General features: G+C 33.5%; 1 protein-coding gene across 1 annotated transcript in view; it reads right to left on the bottom strand.

Annotated features, from left to right (window-relative positions):
- The window catches only part of LOC105220860 (mucin-4), a 111300-nt gene extending 94661 nt beyond the window's left edge, over positions 1-16639 (bottom strand). The window contains exon 1 of the mRNA XM_011197393.3: positions 16076-16639. Within this exon, the coding sequence (XP_011195695.2) occupies positions 16076-16210 (135 nt within the window). The 5' untranslated portion in view covers positions 16211-16639. The remainder of the gene's footprint in view (positions 1-16075) is intronic.
- Positions 16640-20823: the final 4184 nt, after the last annotated feature.

The following is a 20823-nucleotide window of genomic DNA, read 5'->3' as shown; positions in this document are numbered from 1 at the left end:
TTTTATTTTTCTTTATTGCTCTTGTTGTCACGCTTCATCGCCTCATTTGCGGGCAGCCAGTAACAATATGATTTATAGTTGGCAACTTTGGCATATTTCAATATAAATGAAGGCAAATACAGAAACAAAAAAAAACCAAAAAATATTAATTAAAAAGCCGCTTTAAAGCCGTTAATGGCATTTTAATGTAATTGATAATGTAAACACCATTAAACTCGTACTGTGGTTACCGTAAATATTCGGTTATAAATGGTTCAAGCGCAGCTAAACCATTATTTACAGGCTAGATGCTAGACTCTTTAGCTTGTCAGCTTTTAAATGTGTGTATGTGTGTCTCAGTGTCTGAAGCCGTTGTTTGTGCTCACACAGTTTCGATAATGGCCGTTGGTTTGGCGCTTTTTTTTATGCTTTTCTGGTTCAACAAATAACGCTAACTATTATTCAGCGTATAAAGAAAAACAAAATTAATGACTTTGCTATAGTTGTCGATCTAATTAAATAATTTTAAATAATGGTTAGTGAGTGATTAGAAGCACGTAGACTTTGGAATTTTTGTTTGAGGGTTAGTCATTAAGGTTAGTGTGTATGCAGAAATTGAAGATATTTTAGATTAAAGAATCAACTTATACTGCTCTACTTAGTCTAATATTGTTAATGGTAAGAAGGCTGTGCCAATAAGCTGGCGCTTAATGGTTGTAAGCTGTCATATATGAGCTACTGGATACAAGCTTTCTTCACGCTTTTGTTGGAAATTGGGGCAGGAAAATGATGATCACTGGGATCTCACGCCGAAAGTAAGCACTAGCGTGAGTATAATCAATTTTGTTATTTAAATTATTTTAATATATTTTTTACAGTTATAGCTAAGAAAAAAATTTGTATTTTAATAATAATAAGTAAAAGTCAAAATCTGATGTGATCTAAATAAAGTTCATGAGGAAACTCAAAAAAGAGATTTAAAACAATGACACAGAAACACAAAAAATAATTTTTGCTATGACCTGGCCGTCTTACTAGGTGTAGTATATGCTTTTGTGGTCGCTGAATCTGAATCCCCATCAGATCAGGGTTTTGAGATAACCCCACAAAATCAATATGGCCGACAGCGATTGTTAAAATTCGTCGGATTCGCTTGAAACTCGCTACTCGGGGTTTGCAGGGTCACAGATTACGAAACCGGTGTCGGTTCATCCTATATGGCCGACACTTTTTTAAAAACATTCATCGGAATCGCAAAAACATTTTTTTGTCTCCCGAATATTTTTACACACAACAACAAAATTATATGAATAACGCATTTTAATTGAGCAGCAATTAAAAAACAATTTTTTGATCAACAAAATCAAAGCGCCGATTTTATTAAATACACCCCGCTTTGTTGTGGTTTTTTACTTTTGTTTTGTAAGTTTGCCACGCGTTTCTTAATCAAAAACACATTCAATTTCATTATTGAACTGACTGAATCAAATTAATTAACGGTACTTTTGACGCCGCACGCCAACGGGCGACAATTAATTGCTGAGCTAAATGGAAAATATCACAACAATAGCAATAAATATATGGGGTAAATATGGAGCAATTAAATAACAATACAATACAAGATTGTTGAGCAAATAAGCATTTAAATTGGTATTGAATTGAATGGCGGTAATGTTTTTGTTTTGGTGAATTTATTGAATGGTATATAAATAGAAAATGTTTGCTATTTTTGGAATTAGGAAAATACATGTTTAGAAATAATGTGGTTCCCAAGTATCATAAATATTATTTTTTTTTTTGAAGGTTTTGACAGCAAATATTATTTAGAAAGGTAATATAGTAAAATAATAAAAAAATGTTGTAAAATGAGGAAAAAATAAAATTTAATATTTTTTTAATATTTTTTTTATAAAAAACTTCATATAAAAGCAATTTATTGCCTACTAAAAACCACACCTCGTAAAGTCATTATTGAAAAATAAATAAAAATAATTAAAAACCATTAAATTCTAACAGTTCCAACTGTAATTTAGTCAGCGACCACACGCTTGTAATGTTTGCGGTTTCAATATTCTTAATTAATATTCATTTGTGTTGGTAGCAATATTTGCATTGATTGCTGTAGACACTTTAAATGAAACGGCGGTCCGTTTTATGATGTAATATTTATTTACCCCTATACATATATGCATGTATATTTGTGCTTTATGTGCAATAAATAACAATGAATTTGTCTACGGACTGTTATTGTTGTAGGTGTGCCACAACAACTCAGTAAACAGTCAATATTAGGGTGGATCTAAAGTAGAAATTATTATTATTATTAATTACTAAAAAAACAAAATTTTAAAATTTTGCCATAATTAAACAGTTATTTTGATTATTCAAATTTCTACAACAAAATTTAAAAAAAATTAAATTTTAGAAAAAAAAATGTTTTTTGACCCACCCTAATAACACCTACATTTTTGTGTTGGCGTACAGAAAAATTACAGTAGTGTGTCGTGTGACGTTTTTTTTCCTGTCATTTACACCTGCAGTCAATTGAAAATTCTGACAAAGTGATCTCCACCGCCACTTGTTAGTAGCTCTGCTGCTGCCACTGCCACTATCACTGTCTCTGTTGTTGTTGGTAGCCAACGGCAAGGTGGTTTTGTAATTGAAATAACACTGACAGCGTCAAAAGGCATATAAAAAAGCAAAAAAGTAGCAATAATATGACAGCCAATTCAGTATTTACACACGGCAGCGTTGCGTGCGACTGGGCATGCGTGAGTAATTTAAATAAACATTAATTCTTTTCCAATACATCACTGGCATGTGGTTGTTGTATATTGGTTTTATTACTGCTATGAGAATTGTTGATGGCAATACGTGACAATTGAATTTTTCGATTTATTTGTATAGACTTTCAATTAACTGAGAAAATATATGAGCGATGGAAAATATTTTTCTACGCTTCTATATAGAGATTGAGTGTGATTCGCGACTTTAAACTTTAATAAAGAAGTGAAAATATACATTTTATAGATTGAATGAATTTGAAATCTTGATGTCTGTCTGTCCGTGCAAGCTGTAACTTGAGTAAAAATTGAGATACATATCTTGATGATCTTGATACACATATTTCTTGTCTCTATAGGAAGGAAGTTCGAAGATGGACGAAATCGGAACACTGCCATGCCCACAAAATGGCGATAACCGTAAATCCTTAAAGTGCTATAACTAAGCCATAAGTTAAGCTATGAAGTGAAATTTGGTACAAAGAATCGTTCTATGAAGGGGCATATTTGAATGTAATTCTTTTGGGAAAGTGGCTTTACTAAAAATGCTTTAATTAAGTAATAAAAAACACCGGAACCTTAAATCTCATTATAAAGATGGTACAGAAGACCTGCCCTAAAAATTGTATACAACATTTTAACTGAGCGTGGTTCCGCCTACTTATTGGTTATAAACCAAATTTCCGAAATTACTCGAACAATTTCAATGAAATTCGATTCATAATATCTTCCTGGCTTCTTAGTGATATGTTCTGAAAATAGTCCAAATCGGTTCAAAACCACGCCTACTTCCCATGTGCCATGAAGTCGATCTGATTTGTTTACTCCACAATATATAAAGTAAGCACTAGTGAAGATATCGGAACTGAACTTTGCCAAATACTGCATTTATAGTGTGGCATCGGCCTTTTAAAAATTGAACCATAAGTATTCAAGGCCGCAGATATCGTACATGAGAACCTCAGTGCTTCTAACAAATTTTTTACCGATAATATAGGTAAGTCTCTCAGATATTTTGCAGAAATTCATATTTTTCATTTCAATATTTTTCTTTTAATAATATGTCTCCGTGCCAAAAATGAGTGAAATCGGGTCATACTTTCCCTAACCATATACATAATATTAGGGTTTTCAAATTTTCAATGGACTTTATAATATTATTCAACATGTGGCAAAAAGCTTGACCCGCCTCAATCGCTACAATAAGAAGACAAATTACATTACGCAATCAAATATAGGGATTTCCGATCAGCAGCTGAACGGGGTTTCTTATTACATAACCTCACTTCTTTAAATTATTTTCTCATAAACACACCTCTGGCTACAGTTGGTTTATCTTTCATATGAGTAAATTTAAATTTATTTTAAAACCTTAAAAATACACACACGTACACATATGTAATGTATATATAAGTATATATACAAATATCTGTATATATATTGCACATCCGCAACTGTAAATTCATATTTAAATGCAATTTGCAAATTAAGCCGTTTCATAAACGCCAAAAATAACTCAATTTGCAATAAACAAGAAATTTACTCATCATTACTGAGCGAGCTTACTGCAAGCGCAGCGCCACCACATTGCCGTTAATGCGATTATGAAATTCCCAGAGCGCAGCAGAAATGCAAATGTCGCGTCGGCAATGCAATTTGCCACATGATGCACTAAAAATCGTTGACATTTTGACAGTTTTGATGCGACAATTTTGTGTGGCGGCGTCGCCTTTATTGCCGTCATTTCCATGCAGCGCGTTGTTGTTGTTGCACTTACATATATGTATATGCCGCGTGTGGCGCATAATCACTTTACAGTTAACTTGCGGTTGCTGCTGCAGCAGTCAATTGCAAAAAGTGATTGTCACTCGATTCAGCAGGCAGAGTGGCCATGCAGTAGTAGTGGCAACACCAACGTCACTGCCACTGCCAGCAACAATATTGATGTGTTTGTGTGTGAGAGTCGCATTGCGAATTGTCATTCGGTAAAAAAAAGTTTTTAATTGCCCAAATAATGGGAGCAATGAACCGCAATGATTGAGTGACTTTGTTGAGGTGGGTGAACCGCTGTGGGTGGGTGTTTGCTTTTAGTAGGTGTATATGTTGTTGTTGTGGTTTTGGAATTATTTTTCTGAGAGTATTAGAATTTCATATTTTGCAATAATTTATGCCAAGTGATGTAAGTGGAAAAGCTTACACAAGCAATTTACCGCTAAATGCAAAATGTTGCACATAATCTACAATATATACAACTACAATAACAATATACCAAAGTGAGTCTTCAAAAATTTGCACTAAATTAATTTTAATTATTTTTTAATGAATTATGTGTTATTACCTTGACTTCGCTTTCTTTGCTCGCCATTTCACAAATTAACGGTACATTATGAGACCTAAACTCATCAAAAAATAACTTGAATTGTTTGCTTTCATTTTCAACAGGCACATACAAATATACGCTGCTGAGCATTTACATACTCATAGATACATATCTAACTTCATCGTCCGACTGCCGTTTTCCCTTTCAACGGTGGCACTTTCAATTCAACTTCCTCATATTATACATAATTAAGTGCATATACTCATAAGCGAGTATGTGCTTTAAAGCATTAACGTAATATCCGCTTAGTTAGTACTCGTATTAGTGGATTAGTGCCGAAAACAACAAGATATTAAATGACAATGACAAAAAACTACATTTTAATGTATCATTACTTAATTAACTAATGCAAATACATGGGGGTATTCACAGTGTGGACAAAATAAATAATAGTTCAAATATGATTAAGAGGGTGTTTGTTTAAAAAAATATTTTTTTGACATAAATAAATTTTTAAATAATAATACAAATTAAATTAGAATTATAATAAAAAAAATTAATTAATTTAAAAAATATTTTAAATTTTTTCTTAATTTTAAAAAAATTAAATTTTTTCCAAAAATATTTTTTGTTATTATTTTCAATATTTGTAATAATATAAGTTCGTTTTAAATTTTTTTTAAATATATTTTTGGAAAAAAATTTAATTTTTTTAAATTAAGAAAAAATTTAAAATATTTTTTTGTTTAATTTCGATAGTAAGATCTATCGACTTCTTTGAAAAATTCATCAGTGAACAACAGAATCAGTTGAATTTATAAAAAAATTTCTTGAAACTTGTAAATTTTTTAGTTCATGCATATCTGTTCTGTGTTCAAAACTACTGACGTTAGAAGCAGCGATCTTATCAAGAATAAGATGAGGGTTTTATTTTTCTCTGGTCACTAGTATGATGAGAATTATAAAGATATTGCATAATCAAACTGAGGTAGAAGACCTCTCTTTTTTCAAACTACATTTTATCAACCAAGGATTTACGCCATTGAGTCCGAAACTACATAAATTTCTAATTTTCAAGTTAAAATTTAAAAATAAGTTCTTGCCTAAGAAGTAGAAGAAAGTTTACTTACTTCTCCCATAGAATAGTATTCGAGTATATCTATAACTCTAGATCAGAAAGAGAGAACAAACTGTGCCTCAGTGTGACAATCCGAAATGAGAATATGTCAAAGCTGACAAAAGTACTTTGTTCGATTAAAATATCGAAATAGTGGACCATCCATTTGGAACAGTTTGACAAATAATGCCTTTATACTTTAGACTTTAGACTACTTAGAGCCCTGATAATAATTGAGCTTGACCTATGATTCTATACAGCAAAAGAAGCGGTTTTTTTTTAATAATATTTGAAAAATTTACAAGCCCCATCGGTATGAAGCTGTTTCGAAATTTGTTTCACAACAATTCAAAAAGTATATTGACTATAAATCGTAAAAACAGTTGAACTTCCCTAAGTCGAATCACCATAAACCACAAAAAACTTCGAGTTATAGAACATGTATTCCGGAATTTTGTCTCTTGAATTTTGCTATTGCTTGGCTCTTCCCCATGTCTTTCGTACATTTTCTATGTAATCCAGAATTGTAATATCATATTTTTTGGTCGCCACCTTAAGGGGGCTCTTTTGAAATCCTTCCTTGATAGTAAATTTTTAAATTTTGTATATTCCGATTTCGAAGGAAATTTGTATGAAATTTGACTTCTATTGCTAATTCAAGAGTTCGAATTATGGAGAACTTCGAGTTAAGGCAGTTTGAGTTAAGCAAGTTCCACTGTATTCACTTCTTCATTGTCAGATCAGAAATATAAGGAACGGTGCTAGAACTAAATGGATGTATGTTGCTTATTGTAAGTCTTAGTTATTGTTACTGTTGTTTGGAGTTGAGTATTCGTAGCTCTTTACTTTGATAAATGAATACAAGCAAACAATTATTTCCTATTTTGAGGTTTAGTTCGAGAAAATTGTGTCCATGTGCTATTTCGGGATCAAAAACTCTAAAAGTACGACAAAGCGCAGCCTCTTTCTATGTTAAATGATATTACGAGATGGTTTTCGAAGTTAAATAACAAATTTTATATTCTAAACTGTTGGTTAATAGACATAGAATCCGATTTTGACTAATAAAGTCATCGATCTTTTGATCAAGTTGTGAAGATACATATAAAAAATAAAAGCCAAGAAGTCGAAAAAGAAAACTTATACAGACGCAGCCCACAAAGTTGAAGTTATTTCGAGTGCATTACAGTATAGCTTCATATACACATTAAAAAGGGTTTCCACCTTTATGCGATACTTGAAAATTACCCACTATTTGTCAAAACTTTATTCATTCCTGCAGTTTCGAAATTCATCATCGGGAATACCGCTAATATATCTATTGTCTGCCCGACATAACTGACAAATTGTATGCGAATATGAAGCGAAATTGAATAGAAAAGATGACTCGCTCGATTTCCGCTCATTAAATATGCAAATTTATTTTGCCATATACCCAAAAACAGTAAATTATTGCGAAGTAAAAACTAAATGAAAACCCAAGTAAATGAAATTTCGAGGGAAAATGAAAAGCTGACAAGTGTGGAAAGCAGCTTAGATTGCATAATAGAAAGTGGGGATGTTTGTTGTAATAAATTAAATTAAAAATAAATAAATAAAAAACACTATTGTAAGACCTGAAGCGTTGCAAAGAAAAGCAAAGACAATTTTGAGATCTTCAGCTCAAAAAAAAAAAAAATTGAAAAAAGTGTACTGCGCTAAGTGGCACACACACAGTGCGACTCATTCGAAATTTATGTTAATAGCAGTTTTATTTGTTTCAAACATGGTCTTAAATGTTAAACAGCTGCTCCACTTTTGGGGAGAACAAGTGTTTCAAACTAAGTACATACTTTGGATATTTGTTGTTGTAGTCACACAAAGGCAGGTCTGTTGTGTTGCACGTACTTTTTGCCGGTTGTCAAGCAAATGCTGTTAGCTGGTGGCATTTCGATGAAGCAAATTGGTTTTATGACTCAGAGGGGAGGCGGTTGAGATTAGTCTATATGCGTCTGAGCACACTTTTACAGCTTTAGAGTCCGATTACATGAACATATATGTATAATTAACATTTACATATGTTTGTAACTTAGCATTTTAAGCAGCTTGTAAGCACATTTGCATGCGTGCTTTTCAGAAAACAATGCCTTACAGTTGATCACTGAATTGTTTCCGCGACTTTTATGGCACATTTCCGCCATTGATGCCGCCGCCGCCGCCAACAACACTAACAACATGCACACAGCACTATGACAATTTGTAAATGCTAATTTCTAAGCGCTAAAAACATAGTTGTCGTCAACGATGTAAGTGTGTACATCGCATATATGCCCTGCCAAGGTTGTCACTGTGCCCCAAATTAGCTCATGATCGGCGATTTTCAACCATTCACTTGTCAAGTGTTTACTAATTCATCAGCCATATTTATTTAACACGGTTGTGCGCATTAGAAATATGTATTCCAATTTCGTTTTACATAAATTACATATTTACATCGCTTAGCAAAAGCATAGCATGTGCCCATAAAGTACATACATAAATGTGCACATCTTAATATATTGATATGAAAATATCGGTTACTGAAGTGGTTACCAAGCGGATAAATATATCTAATGTAAATATATTTTCAGAGATGATGTCAATTCAACACCAAATATTTACTGCTTATGCAAATACTGTATGTGAAACTAATGTATGCGAAAAAGGTTAAAGCAAACCGCGAGATATTTACGTAAGTTACACGTGGAAAGTTTACATTCCAATACACTTAATGGTAGGTAACCTAGCAGTATGTAAGCTGAGACAGTACCTGATCTAAATACGAAATAATTGTTCTGTAAAGCTGTCCAAAATAATATATAAATTTTTTATAATTACCCTCAAGTATAAATTTTTCTATTTAAAAATATTACCCTGTATACAAGTTAAGTAATTGATTAAGAAAATGTTGCCATTTTCATGGAAATACTTGTAAACTTGAATGAAAATATTTTAAAATATTTTTTTTTTACTTTTATAAAACGCTATGAAAAGGGAAGCTTTCATTCAAAAATATTATGATTAAATGTTCATTCAACCCTGATCACCGCCTTGGAAACAGCATCTAGTTAGTTGAGATTGGTTCCACTTGAGCGCTCAAAATCTCTCAATCTCAATCGTGAGAGGTTATACATACAGCTGGGTTCAAAATAATAATAGTGCTAAGGAGTCAATATTTGAATTTCTTATAAAAAATTTATTAATTTTTTTCTGTGTTGAAATTGAGTACGAACATAACAGAAACATTAATTTTTCATATTATACATTTTACATATTTTTACATGGACGCGGCATAGAGTTGACTAGATCTTCATAACAAGCCTTAGGCATTTCTTACCAAGAATCCTCCGCTATTACCCAAAGTTTGGCGATTTTTAGCGATAATTGCTTATCTGAATATCACCCAATGGTTCGATGGTCCGACCATTGACCAGGCCAAGATTTTTTTGATACGAAGCCAATCCTTGGCTAGCCGACTAGTATGTTACGGGTCATTATCCTGCTGAAAGACCCATTTCAGAGGCATTTCGTTTTCAGTATAAGGTAACATTGTGATATACAAAATATCTACGTAGACATGTTGATCCATGACATTGTAGATATGATATATGGGCTCAGCACCTTGAAAATAAAAAACAAACCCCAACTAATATTTTTGACTCTCCAAGTTTTACCGTTATGGTAGTGTGTCTAGGGTAGTATTCAGTCTTCGGTGTGCGATGCACATACTGTCGTGAACCTATGCCTCCAAAAAGAACGACTTTCATCTGTCCATAATAAATGTATTTCGTCTCTTTATAAGACTCTTGATACGACTCTAACACACGCACTATTATTTTGAGCACAACTGTATGCGATAGGAGATCGTTTTTCAGACAACACATGTTATATGCCCGAAATAGTATTTTGGGTCGATAATAATATTGGATTAAGCTAGCGAGTATAAGCGAAGTTTGGAAACTAAAATGATGCTGATGCTAATACTTTCACGGATTATTTATTAGTAGAGATATTGAAAAGTAAGCTGATAGACATTTGAGGATATTTCCAAAACTATAACCGAGTTAGCAGATATATTACAAATTGAAATACCTTTTGAAACAATAACGCACACGTGCGCTAAACTGAAATGAGCTTGTAATACTAATATTATCCATTGTAATTATGCAACTGCTGGCATCTCCTCATTGTGTAGTTAAATAAATAAATAAATTTCGAAACAAAAGTTTGCTGCTAACTGAAGCATAGCAATTAACATTTAACACTTTGCTCTGAAATTAGTAATAATTAAGGTTTTGCATTGAAAACAGCGAGTGAATAGCAAAACAAAAAATAGAAAAAACGCGTTAAAACTGAAATTATATAAATTTCTGTGAGCATCAGCGGTGTCAAGTGCAATGTCAAATGATGTTAGATATTATATATAAATAGGTAATTGTTGTTGTTGTAGCGTGAATTTGAAAAGCATTTGCGAATAATGACATTATTATTATTATTATTGTTCGAGCTAATAACATGAATTCGCAAAACGAAAACATTGAATTACAACAAATGGCCTTTATGCGACCTAAATTGACATTGGTGAGCAGAAAATTGTTTGGTTGGCAGAAATAAAAAAAAAAAAAAAATGATTACGATGAATGAGTCATAGTTTTAAAAATTTAATTTTTTTAAAATAAATTTTAGAAAAAGTTTAATAATTTTTATAAATTTAAATATTTCAATGGTTACTGATTTTTTCAGCCTAACCTAATACTGTATAAATTTCAGGTTATGTTAAAAACCATTTCTGGACAGAAATTGAAAAGTTTTAGTTTTGATTGTTTTTAACCAGAATTTAAGCTATATAAGCTATGATATATCCACTAAGCTTTCGATTATAAGAGATATAAGCCATCACATGTTAGGATTTTCAAATTAGATATAGACTTGTTAAATAATCTTTTTTAAATAATAGCAAAGGAGATGTGAGTGGAGACCTCAATAGAACAATGTAGTTGAAAACTTTGGAGTTGATACTGAGTGAAACCCATCAGATGCTTATCATGGATACTTTGCAGTTACTATATGATCTCATAGTAGTTCAACATATGCCTTCTAATTAGATATAGAACATAATGATTATTGATCTGTTATCGATTTCTCCGAACACCAAGACTTTGTTTTAACATTATCGAATCGAATTATGTTTTGTTTTCGTTCTCTTAGCACTTAATGACAAAGATCTTATAGCGTTTTAGACAGCCAAATTAATTGATCAATTAAAATTGTTATTGTCAAACCTTTTTTGCCTTTTATACTGCCGGCTACTCGATAATCGATCAGCTGTTAATTTTTTGTTTTTTCTTTTCATAAGAAGTTGGTAAGTTTCATCAACCGATTAATATTTTTAGCAGCGACATCTACCGTAGCTTTTTTTATCAAAAAAATCAGCCAATCGTAGACAAAGAACGTACGTCTCTGTCGCAGAGTTGCATTTGATTTTCAAGTCGATTAAAATTCAATCAAAAATTAATGTAGATTTTAATTTGAATGGTAAATCGATCTTAATAAGCGTTTTAATCGAGCAGAGGCAAGTAAATTGATCAATTAGGTCCTGTCTAAAGAAGCTATTACTCAGAAACTGTTTTAAAGACGATAAGACATAATCTGTGGTTTATTAGAAGTTGAGAAAGGTGTTTCAGAAAAGGTTTTAGGTTTTTTCATAATAAAAATCCCTTAGAAAAAGAATTTTGCTCATAATTCGACAGATCTTAGTCTGTTAAATCATTAATCAAATGTATTCTCATAAATAATAACTGTTCTACTTCTAAAGAGAACTTGTATTTACTAAATATATATAATGCGTTAATAATTGAACTTGTGGAACAAAAGCTGTATGAGCGAGCTACATATATTATAGTGGGGAAAATATGACTAACTGGGCTAAGGCGGTATTCTGCTTCATTTTCTCCATATATTAGGAAAAGACAACATTATACTGGTGGACATCGAACTTGAGACGTTTTTGTATGGGTTCGATTTAAATCACATACAATCTCGAAATATCACAAATAGAATATAACATTATGATATCCGTCTAGTCTAATTAAAAATGCGTAAAGTCTTTATTGCCAAATTTTCACTTTATCAGAATTCGAGTTATTTTCTCTTCAAGAAATAAATGTGGGAGGTTTTCAGCGTTAGCGTCTAAATTATTTAATACAATACATATATTGTTGTTTTGAAATTGATTAAATTTATTTTTAAAATGTGATGAAAAACTATTATATGGCAAAAAACTAAATTCTAAAACCAATTTAGAAGGAATAGTAACCTTTAAATACGACTCCTGTTTTACAGTTAACTAACTTTTATCTGACGCAGAATGAATAAGTATGTGGATCCACATTTAGAATATTGCAATATTCACACACCACCAAGCAGATAAACTAACAAACAAAGACCGGAAATTGCAGTGCAATAACTTCTCAAAGTCATCAATAACCAGCAACAAACACTTGCACATCCAAGCAAACATAGGGAGATGTGTAATGCCAGTTTAATATGCAAGTGCAAGGCCACACAAAAAGCTTTAGCCGCATGTGACTGTCTTCAAGCTCGCAACCTCCATATATTTTAGGTGTTTGTGTTTGCTGGCATTTTGAGGGCGGACAGCCATATTTCCGCTTGACTTGCATTTTGGGGCACGAGAATGGCAGTGGTGCAACGAATGCAGTTCACCGTGCTGCGCTGAGCTGCCAATGAAGCGTCTACAAATAGTGAATTATATGCGTTTTGCCGCTGTTGAGGTAGTTGCAAGTAGCAAGTTGCATGAAATTGCATTTGTGGCAGTTGTGTCTAGTCCTTGTGACGCCTCGTTGAATGCATAAGCTTTTTGCCTCGCCTGTGTGGTAAGCTCTCTTTAGCGGGCGCTCATTTTATTTGCAAAGGAAGTGCTGGCGTTAGAAGACATGTGCGCCAGCGTTGGTTGGAGAAGCAACTTTTTGGCTGTTGCAGTGGATATTGTTATTTGAAAGTTTTTCGGCTGCAGACAATTTATCAAATCTATTATCTACACACCATGCAGAGTGCGGGTGCAGTCATGCGCAAAAATATATTTTGTTGTTTGGTAAGTTTGTTTTATGATAGGATCTATACGCTTGGTTAAATTATAAATATCTAAAATTCATTTACTGCTTCAAGTGGAAGTAATGCGAAGTGTATTAAAGTACAAATTTTGCAAATAAGAGACTATTGCGCTTATATTTTGTATCTGAGAGACACTAACAGAGTACTCACTGTCGCAGTGAGATCGTATGAGGTTTTAATGGAGACACAAAAAGGGTCACGTTCAATTTTTTTTCGAAAGAGTACCACCAAATCCAAATACCAGCTGAGCATTAAGCAAAATATCTCCCCAGATCATTTAGTGTTGATCATCTTTCCTTTAGAATATATGTATCTCGTTCATATAGGTTTGTGTTTCACAAGTTCAATTATTTACAGATTTAATGCATAACTTTTTACGCGAGTTCTTTAATAGGCAACTCGTATAATGATAATAAAGTGTGATAGTGAACAATTTGGAATGAGATTACATTTCTTTTAAGGGGACCCCACATTTGCGGTTTCCAAAAAAGGAATTTTTCTTATTTAATTCGAACCTATAACTATTCAATAATGTTTCTTTAAAATTTCAAGCGGAAATTTCAAAAACTATTGAAGATATAGCCGATTTATGTTGGAAGCGTCAGACGACGGCGAGAGCTTCTCAAAACTTTAAACGCGTTTTTCTCGAAACAGTGTTTTTACGATTGGCGCATGAGCTTACTCAAAAGCTATTTATACAATCGATTCCAAATTTCAATACGTTATTCTATATAAATATAGCTACGGTATGAACTAGGATAAATCAAATTTATGAAGATCTTCTTAATTTTGTAACTTGATTTGTGTGAAACAAAGGCGATTTTCAACCAAAAAATTTCAAAGGTCCGCCATTTTGTTAATTTTTGTGCGAAATTAATAATCCTAGTTCATACCAGAGCCAAACATGTACTCTTTGTAATCCCGTTGGAATTTTTGGTTTCAGATGTTCCAGTGAGCGGAAATCACATGCACACCGAAAAGAAGGGCTTTTGTTTGATCACAAAAAAACAACAACAACAAAAAAGTATGTAAAATTTGTTGCTTCTTTTTAAGTCTTCAAATAAATGTATGCAAAGTTACAACCCTAAAAAATAATTTATGTTCACTTACGAGCCCATTGAAAATCGTCAAAATTTTAAATCGAGAATGGGGGGTCGGTCCCCTTTACTAATAATGGCTACCGATGTATTGGAAGTTACTCTAACTGTATCTATAACAAACTGATGTTGCTGCTTGGATCTCTCCAAAGATTTGACAGAATATTCATGACAGATCCGGTTCTCGAATCTTAAAATTAATATATGTACGAAGACTTGACTTGGTTATCAAATAACTGGAGCCCCTTGAAGAAGCAAGAAAATGCCAGAAAATAACTATGAGATAAGCTACCAATGATAGCGGTATTTGAGAAGATAGTGTGTGGGAACTTTATGCTAATTTACACAAAAAGGCTCTAGCAACACAACTTCGGCAGATGGCTTCTTATTCATGCCAATAATACTCAAAGAACCATTGAAAATCAACTTCGGCAGATGGCTTTCTATTCATGAACACCCTAAGAACCATTGAAAATTGGAGTATACTGCCACTGCGAAGGCAGAAAGAAATCGGGAAGGTATTTATCAAAAGAATATTAAGGATGAGAAGAAGAGGTTTTTTTGAAAAAAGTGAAATAGAAAGAAAGTGAAAAATAAAAGTAAGACTTTTCTTTCTGAAGACAAGACTTTTCTTCCGAAACATCAAAAGGTCATTCAAATTGCTCTTCAAATAAAATTGAAAGTCCGATATACTCCATTGTCTTTACAAAAAACATTTATATGAATCCATTTAGAAATAAATAACGGTGTCACAGCTGATAATCTGCACAAAGTATTTCGCAAGTGCTCTCCATTAAATCCTCAAAATCTCCCAGGTCTTATCGACGCTGTCTTTATATGATATAATCAATTTACACACGGCTTAGGGAGTTTGCAATGCCTAAAACGAATGAATTTGTAAAATTGAAATTTGAAAGTCGGCGTGTAAGCTGGATGGGCTACAAACATATCTTAGATTTGTAAACATTTGTGCTCAAATATGTGTCAGCTTGCTTAAATGGCTGTAGTTTAAATTTAATAGTCCAACAATTACCTTTTACTAGAAAACACAACAATTAAAGACATTGAAATCAACGCAGACAACGTCGACTGCCACAATAAAATTTTCGCTGATTTTTATCTGCGAGACACTTAATCCAAATGGCTGGCTCAGAAATACTCGGATATGTGTGTGAGTGTGTGTGTTCGGACTTTTATTTACTCTAATTGAAAGTTAAGTCAAGTTTAACACACAAGTGGACAAACACGTGAAGAAAAGGGCCAAGGCCGCGAGCGACCGTAGTCATATCTCGAGCTTGAGCGTGACACAAATCGAAAGCCAGTTCGGCGGACGGACGGACAGCAGCACCACGCACCGAACGCCGACCACCAACCTCGCCTCGACTGCACCGCCGCGCAATTAAATCGTAAAATAAATGAAATACAAAAAAAAAAAGAAAAAAACAAAAGCGCGTTTAAGAAAGTTGTGAAAAAAGTGGCGAGCCCACATATGTACATAACTCTATGCTTAAACCACAACAACAACAACATTAATGTGTGCCAGAAAAACATGTTTACAGCTACGCTGCTACACTTATGCTTATACATATATACATACTCGCACTTGAGTCAATGTGTTTGGCAAACTCACCTGAAAGATCATATAACCCGAATCGTACATCCAAAAGTCCTCGGGGGTATGACCGGGCTTGCTCAGCTGTATGGCGAGACAGCGTTGTAATATCAGCCGACAACGTTGCGGTCCACCAGGCGATTTGGTACCCATTGTGTTGCTGTTGTTGTTGTTGTAGTTGATGATGAAAATATTGTCGCTTGATTATTTAAAGACCGGTGTTAAGAATACACTTGAATATTTACTTATTTGCACTTTTTCTTATTTCTGTATGTATGCGTGCGTGAAATTTCACTTTCTTAACATTTGGGGGGGGGGGGTTTTGGGGATTTGCTTGCAGTGGCACTTATTTTAATTTTTATAATAAAAATTATATAAATTGTTGTTGTGTTTTTATTAGAATTTATTGTTTTTTATTAATTTTTCTTTTCGATTTTGTTATTAAATTAAATTTTAGTACTTGTTTCGAAATCGTCTTTTTCGAATTAAGTATTTTTTAAATATTTTATTTGATTTTACGCGTTTTAAGTATTTTTTTTAGATTTTCAAAAATTTATATATTCGAGTTTTTTTTATTTTTTAATATTAGTTTCAAATACTTTTTCTTGCAGTTTTTAATATTTCTTTGCAAAATTCTTATTTTGTATTATGTCGAAAATTTTTATTTTTTTAATTTAATGATTTTCATAATTTTTTTTTCAAATCTTTTTTCAAATTTTTTTTTCAAAATTGTTTTTTTTTTCAAAACATTTTTCAAAACTTTTTTCAAAAAATTTTTTATTTCAAAACTTTTTTCAAAATTTTTTATTTTTCACCTTTTTTGTATATTTTGTTATTTATTCAATTTTCGTGTTTTCGCTTTACAAATCAATATTTTTTAAATTTCTGCTTACAAAATTTTAATATTATTATTCTTATTTTTACTGATTTATTTCAATAACGTAATATTTTCCAATATTTCCATTCATAAATTCACTTGGAAATTTCGTAACTTATTTAATTTTCGCCACAAATTCCTTATTTATATTCACACTCACATGCACATTTCGTTATGTAATGCTGCTCGTTACGAATTTCGTTTTAATCTTTCGCCCAAAAAAATCTTCTTTTTGGCGAATTTCGAAAATTTATTGCCTTCTGTTACACAAAAATCACTTGCTCACATTTCCGTTATTACAAAATCGCTCATTAAGTTCACCGACAAAATTTTTCGTATCTTTTCGCTGATTTTTGCAATTTTTATTTTGCTCAAAGTTGCACTGACATCACTGATGACACCCGGGACAGTAGAGCACGCAACACAAGCAACATTATTCGGTAGCTTTTTCGCATTCGATTTACACACGTATTTTGCACTTGCAATACACAATATTCACTTTTTTCTTTAACGCATGCGCGACACACTTTTTACGATGAAGCTCCTGCGTTTTCCTGCGATTCGCAGACGAAGTAAAGTTACTCGTTCGTTTAGGAAATTACGTTTGCTCGCCTACAACCAACACACAGCATACCAACACACGCAACGAAACGCCGCACAACCGCTATAACGGACAACGCGCGCCGGTAGATGAATTCGTACTAGCGCCGTAGGAGCGCCAGCCCTGTTGACAAAGTCTGCCGAAAAATTCGGTTGCTCGCCAAGTGTGCGACGTTGTTCTCCAACGACGTTTGAAGTAAGTTGCGGCAGCGACAGCGACAGCAAACCATGTGCCAAAAGTCGAAAATCAACAAAAACAATGTCTGGAGTTGGTCGCAAAGTACTTGAGCGCACAACAACAACGAAGCACACACGAGCTGCTTGAGTAAGGTAAACGATGACGACGACGTCGCGCAGCTCAATGGAGACACCGACGTGCACACGATTACGCTCGCCGTTTACAAAGACGACCACGACGACGACAACAACGACATTTGCCGAACGCTGCAGCGCACTCGTCACTCTGTTTCTTCTCGCTGTTGCAGCGTTGGATGCTAGCCATGAGGTGGCGGCGCTGGTGTTTGGAGGTGGTGGCGTTAATGATCGCAACTGCACGACTGCCAGTCTCGTTCGTCTGTGAACTGTGTTGATCTGTAACGAGAGAGAGAGAAAGAAAGAGCGTATGAGAGCAGGTGAGAGATTGGAGAGGCCAAGTTTTTGAGATGTTGGCGCTTTGCATGCCAAAATAATTAATAAGGTACTACACTAAGGTAAAGCTTACTGCCAAGTATTTGGCGTCGGCAAGAGCGTGAGCAACTTGGTGGCAGCAACAAGTTGGCGCTCTCAAGAATCTATAAGCGAGTTCACAATGCCGATTGTCGCAGGCGAAAGATCACTGCTTTTCTCACACATAATAAAATTAGAGTTGGTTGGCGCTTTTGTTATTGTTGTTGTTGCTTACAACATATTTACATATCTCCGAATGTGTGTGTGTCTCGTATTCGCGCATTCCGTTGTGAATTTGAATTGTGTAAAAAGTGGCAGATCGGGTTCACACACTGCATGTGCGATGAGCGACAATTCGAAACTCACCTTAAAAATGGCAATAAAAAAACACACACAGAGTTTTTGCTGCGGTCGTTCTATTAAATCTCGTACCTGTTGGTCGTGCCGGTGATTTGGCTGGATGGTTTCTCACCAGCTAGGAATGCGAGATCTGGGCTCGTAGCCATGCTTCTTGTTGTTTTTTTCTACAATTTTTACAAGTGTGCGCTGTTTTATGTCAGACTTTTAATCATGAAACAATGCGCATGGTAAAATGGAAAGGTGATTCATGTTATATGTCAGCGTAAAAATAGCGCTTAAGCTAATAAATAACGGTAGTTCTTGAATGTAAGGCGACTTTTAATTTGTAGCGAAGTTGTTGTCAGCATACTCGTATAATATAGTTTAAGTCTGTAAGACAGGTATTAATGGTAGAAAATATTTTTGGTATGACATCACTTTAGCACTATTCTGTGTGATAAGTAAGAGAATTTGACAAGTGGCTTATTTTATCTCGAAAAATTCCACTAACTTTTTTTACATAAACTAATTCTACAACATTTCCCATGGGCTTTTTTCCCGCACAATTTTCAAGACGTAGCCAATAATATGGGTCCTTATTGAGATAAAAAGGTAAATCAGAAATATCTGCAGATCAAATGATTCTATTACAATTCCGAATCGATTTTAAATTTTGTAATTCCATCTAATTTTATATGAGTATTAATATGTTATATTAGTATTTAATGATATCAGTCAGTACCACTCCAAAACATTTCTCAACTATTTTCTTGCGCTACAGATAACAGATAGCAAAATCTCCTTAGTGATCGATTTATACTTCGATGATAAGTAAATTAAATTTTGAATGAAACATTTTGACCCCAATCTAACACCCCAATTAACAGCTACCGAAACCCAATTTTAGGTTAAGTTTACTGAAACTTTATTGCCCATCTCATTCAAAGGTGGATCCTATGAGCTGTTCTATTGAAGAAATTCAGGCGATAATACATATAAACGTCTTCGAGGGATAGCTTAAATTTTGGAATTCATGTGCTATATAGGATTCAATTCTAAAACGTATTAGTCAGTCATAATCTTGATCATTCAAAGAAGTATATTAGAACTACCCTAACTCGGATCATCATAATCCACAAAAAAACTTCACGAGTTAGAGAGACTTCCGAGTTACGGAAGGTAATTTGTATTAAATTTGATTTCTATTGCCAATTCAAGAGTTCGAGTTATGCAGAATTTTGAGTTATAGACGTTCGAGAAATTCAATTTCTCAATATATTTCTTGTGGCAGATTACTTTATTGTTTTACATTTCGAGTAGCTTTAGTATCAAAATCCATGTCGAGCTATGCTATGCTGCCTACGATTTTATAGATCAGATTCCATTGGAAGTCCAGTGATTCTAAGGAACAATATCGAGTGATTCCAAGAAAGGTAAGGTTGTAAATTTAGATGGATGAAATGATTATCTAAAAGAGGAAAGTATTATTTCGGAACTTAAAGATGAGTTTTGTGATTGATGGCAACTGAATACGAAGTGATATGATAGTTACACCTCTTAAGGACTTCGAAAGTAGCGCGAAAGAATATTCAACAACCGAATAGCATTAATTAGATAATAAAATAAAATAACTAGCAATGAAGAGATTTTTCAGAAAGATTTATTTTTTTCTCATACAAAATGAATTTTGAATGAATAACAAGAATTTCTTTTTACTGAGCAGTCCCGTAGCACACACATTTTTCCAAGAGGAAGAAAAGTCCAAGAATGTAAAGAATGTATTATAGAAAATGTCAAAAGCAAGGTACCAGAGAAACAATGGAGTATCTCTTGTGTACTTGTACTAACGTGTCAAGGCAACTAGGGGCTTCACAGTACGATAATCTGGAAGATATTTCGTTAGTGAGGCCACAGCAATTTTTGAAATTCGCATCAAGCGGAGGCATCCTAAAGGATGACTACTTCACATTAACTACATGACGGCACTCCATCTGGTACCACAAAGGACCAAAATTGGTCTATGTGTGGCTCATTGCCTGCCAGATTTATTAACTTATAAAATCGCCTCCAACGTTACTTTTTGAGTAGGTTCTTAAGGCGGATGAAGAGTTCTCCAATGTAAAGAGTAAAGAGGGGTTTAATTAAAAGCTTAATTGAGAAGAGAGTAATTAGGGAAAATTGGTATTCATTTAGTCCTTTAGTAGTAGTAGTTTTGTCCAACATGAGTTGGCAATTCAAAATCAATGATTCTATAATCTTCTATATATAAATGTTTGACTAAAAA

The sequence above is a fragment of the Zeugodacus cucurbitae genome, chromosome 4 (genome assembly GCF_028554725.1).
Source record: "Zeugodacus cucurbitae isolate PBARC_wt_2022May chromosome 4, idZeuCucr1.2, whole genome shotgun sequence".
In the NCBI taxonomy this organism is placed as follows: domain Eukaryota; kingdom Metazoa; phylum Arthropoda; class Insecta; order Diptera; family Tephritidae; genus Zeugodacus; species Zeugodacus cucurbitae.
The sequence above is the reverse complement of the archived record's forward strand: the minus strand, read 5'-3'. Positions and strand labels throughout refer to the sequence as shown.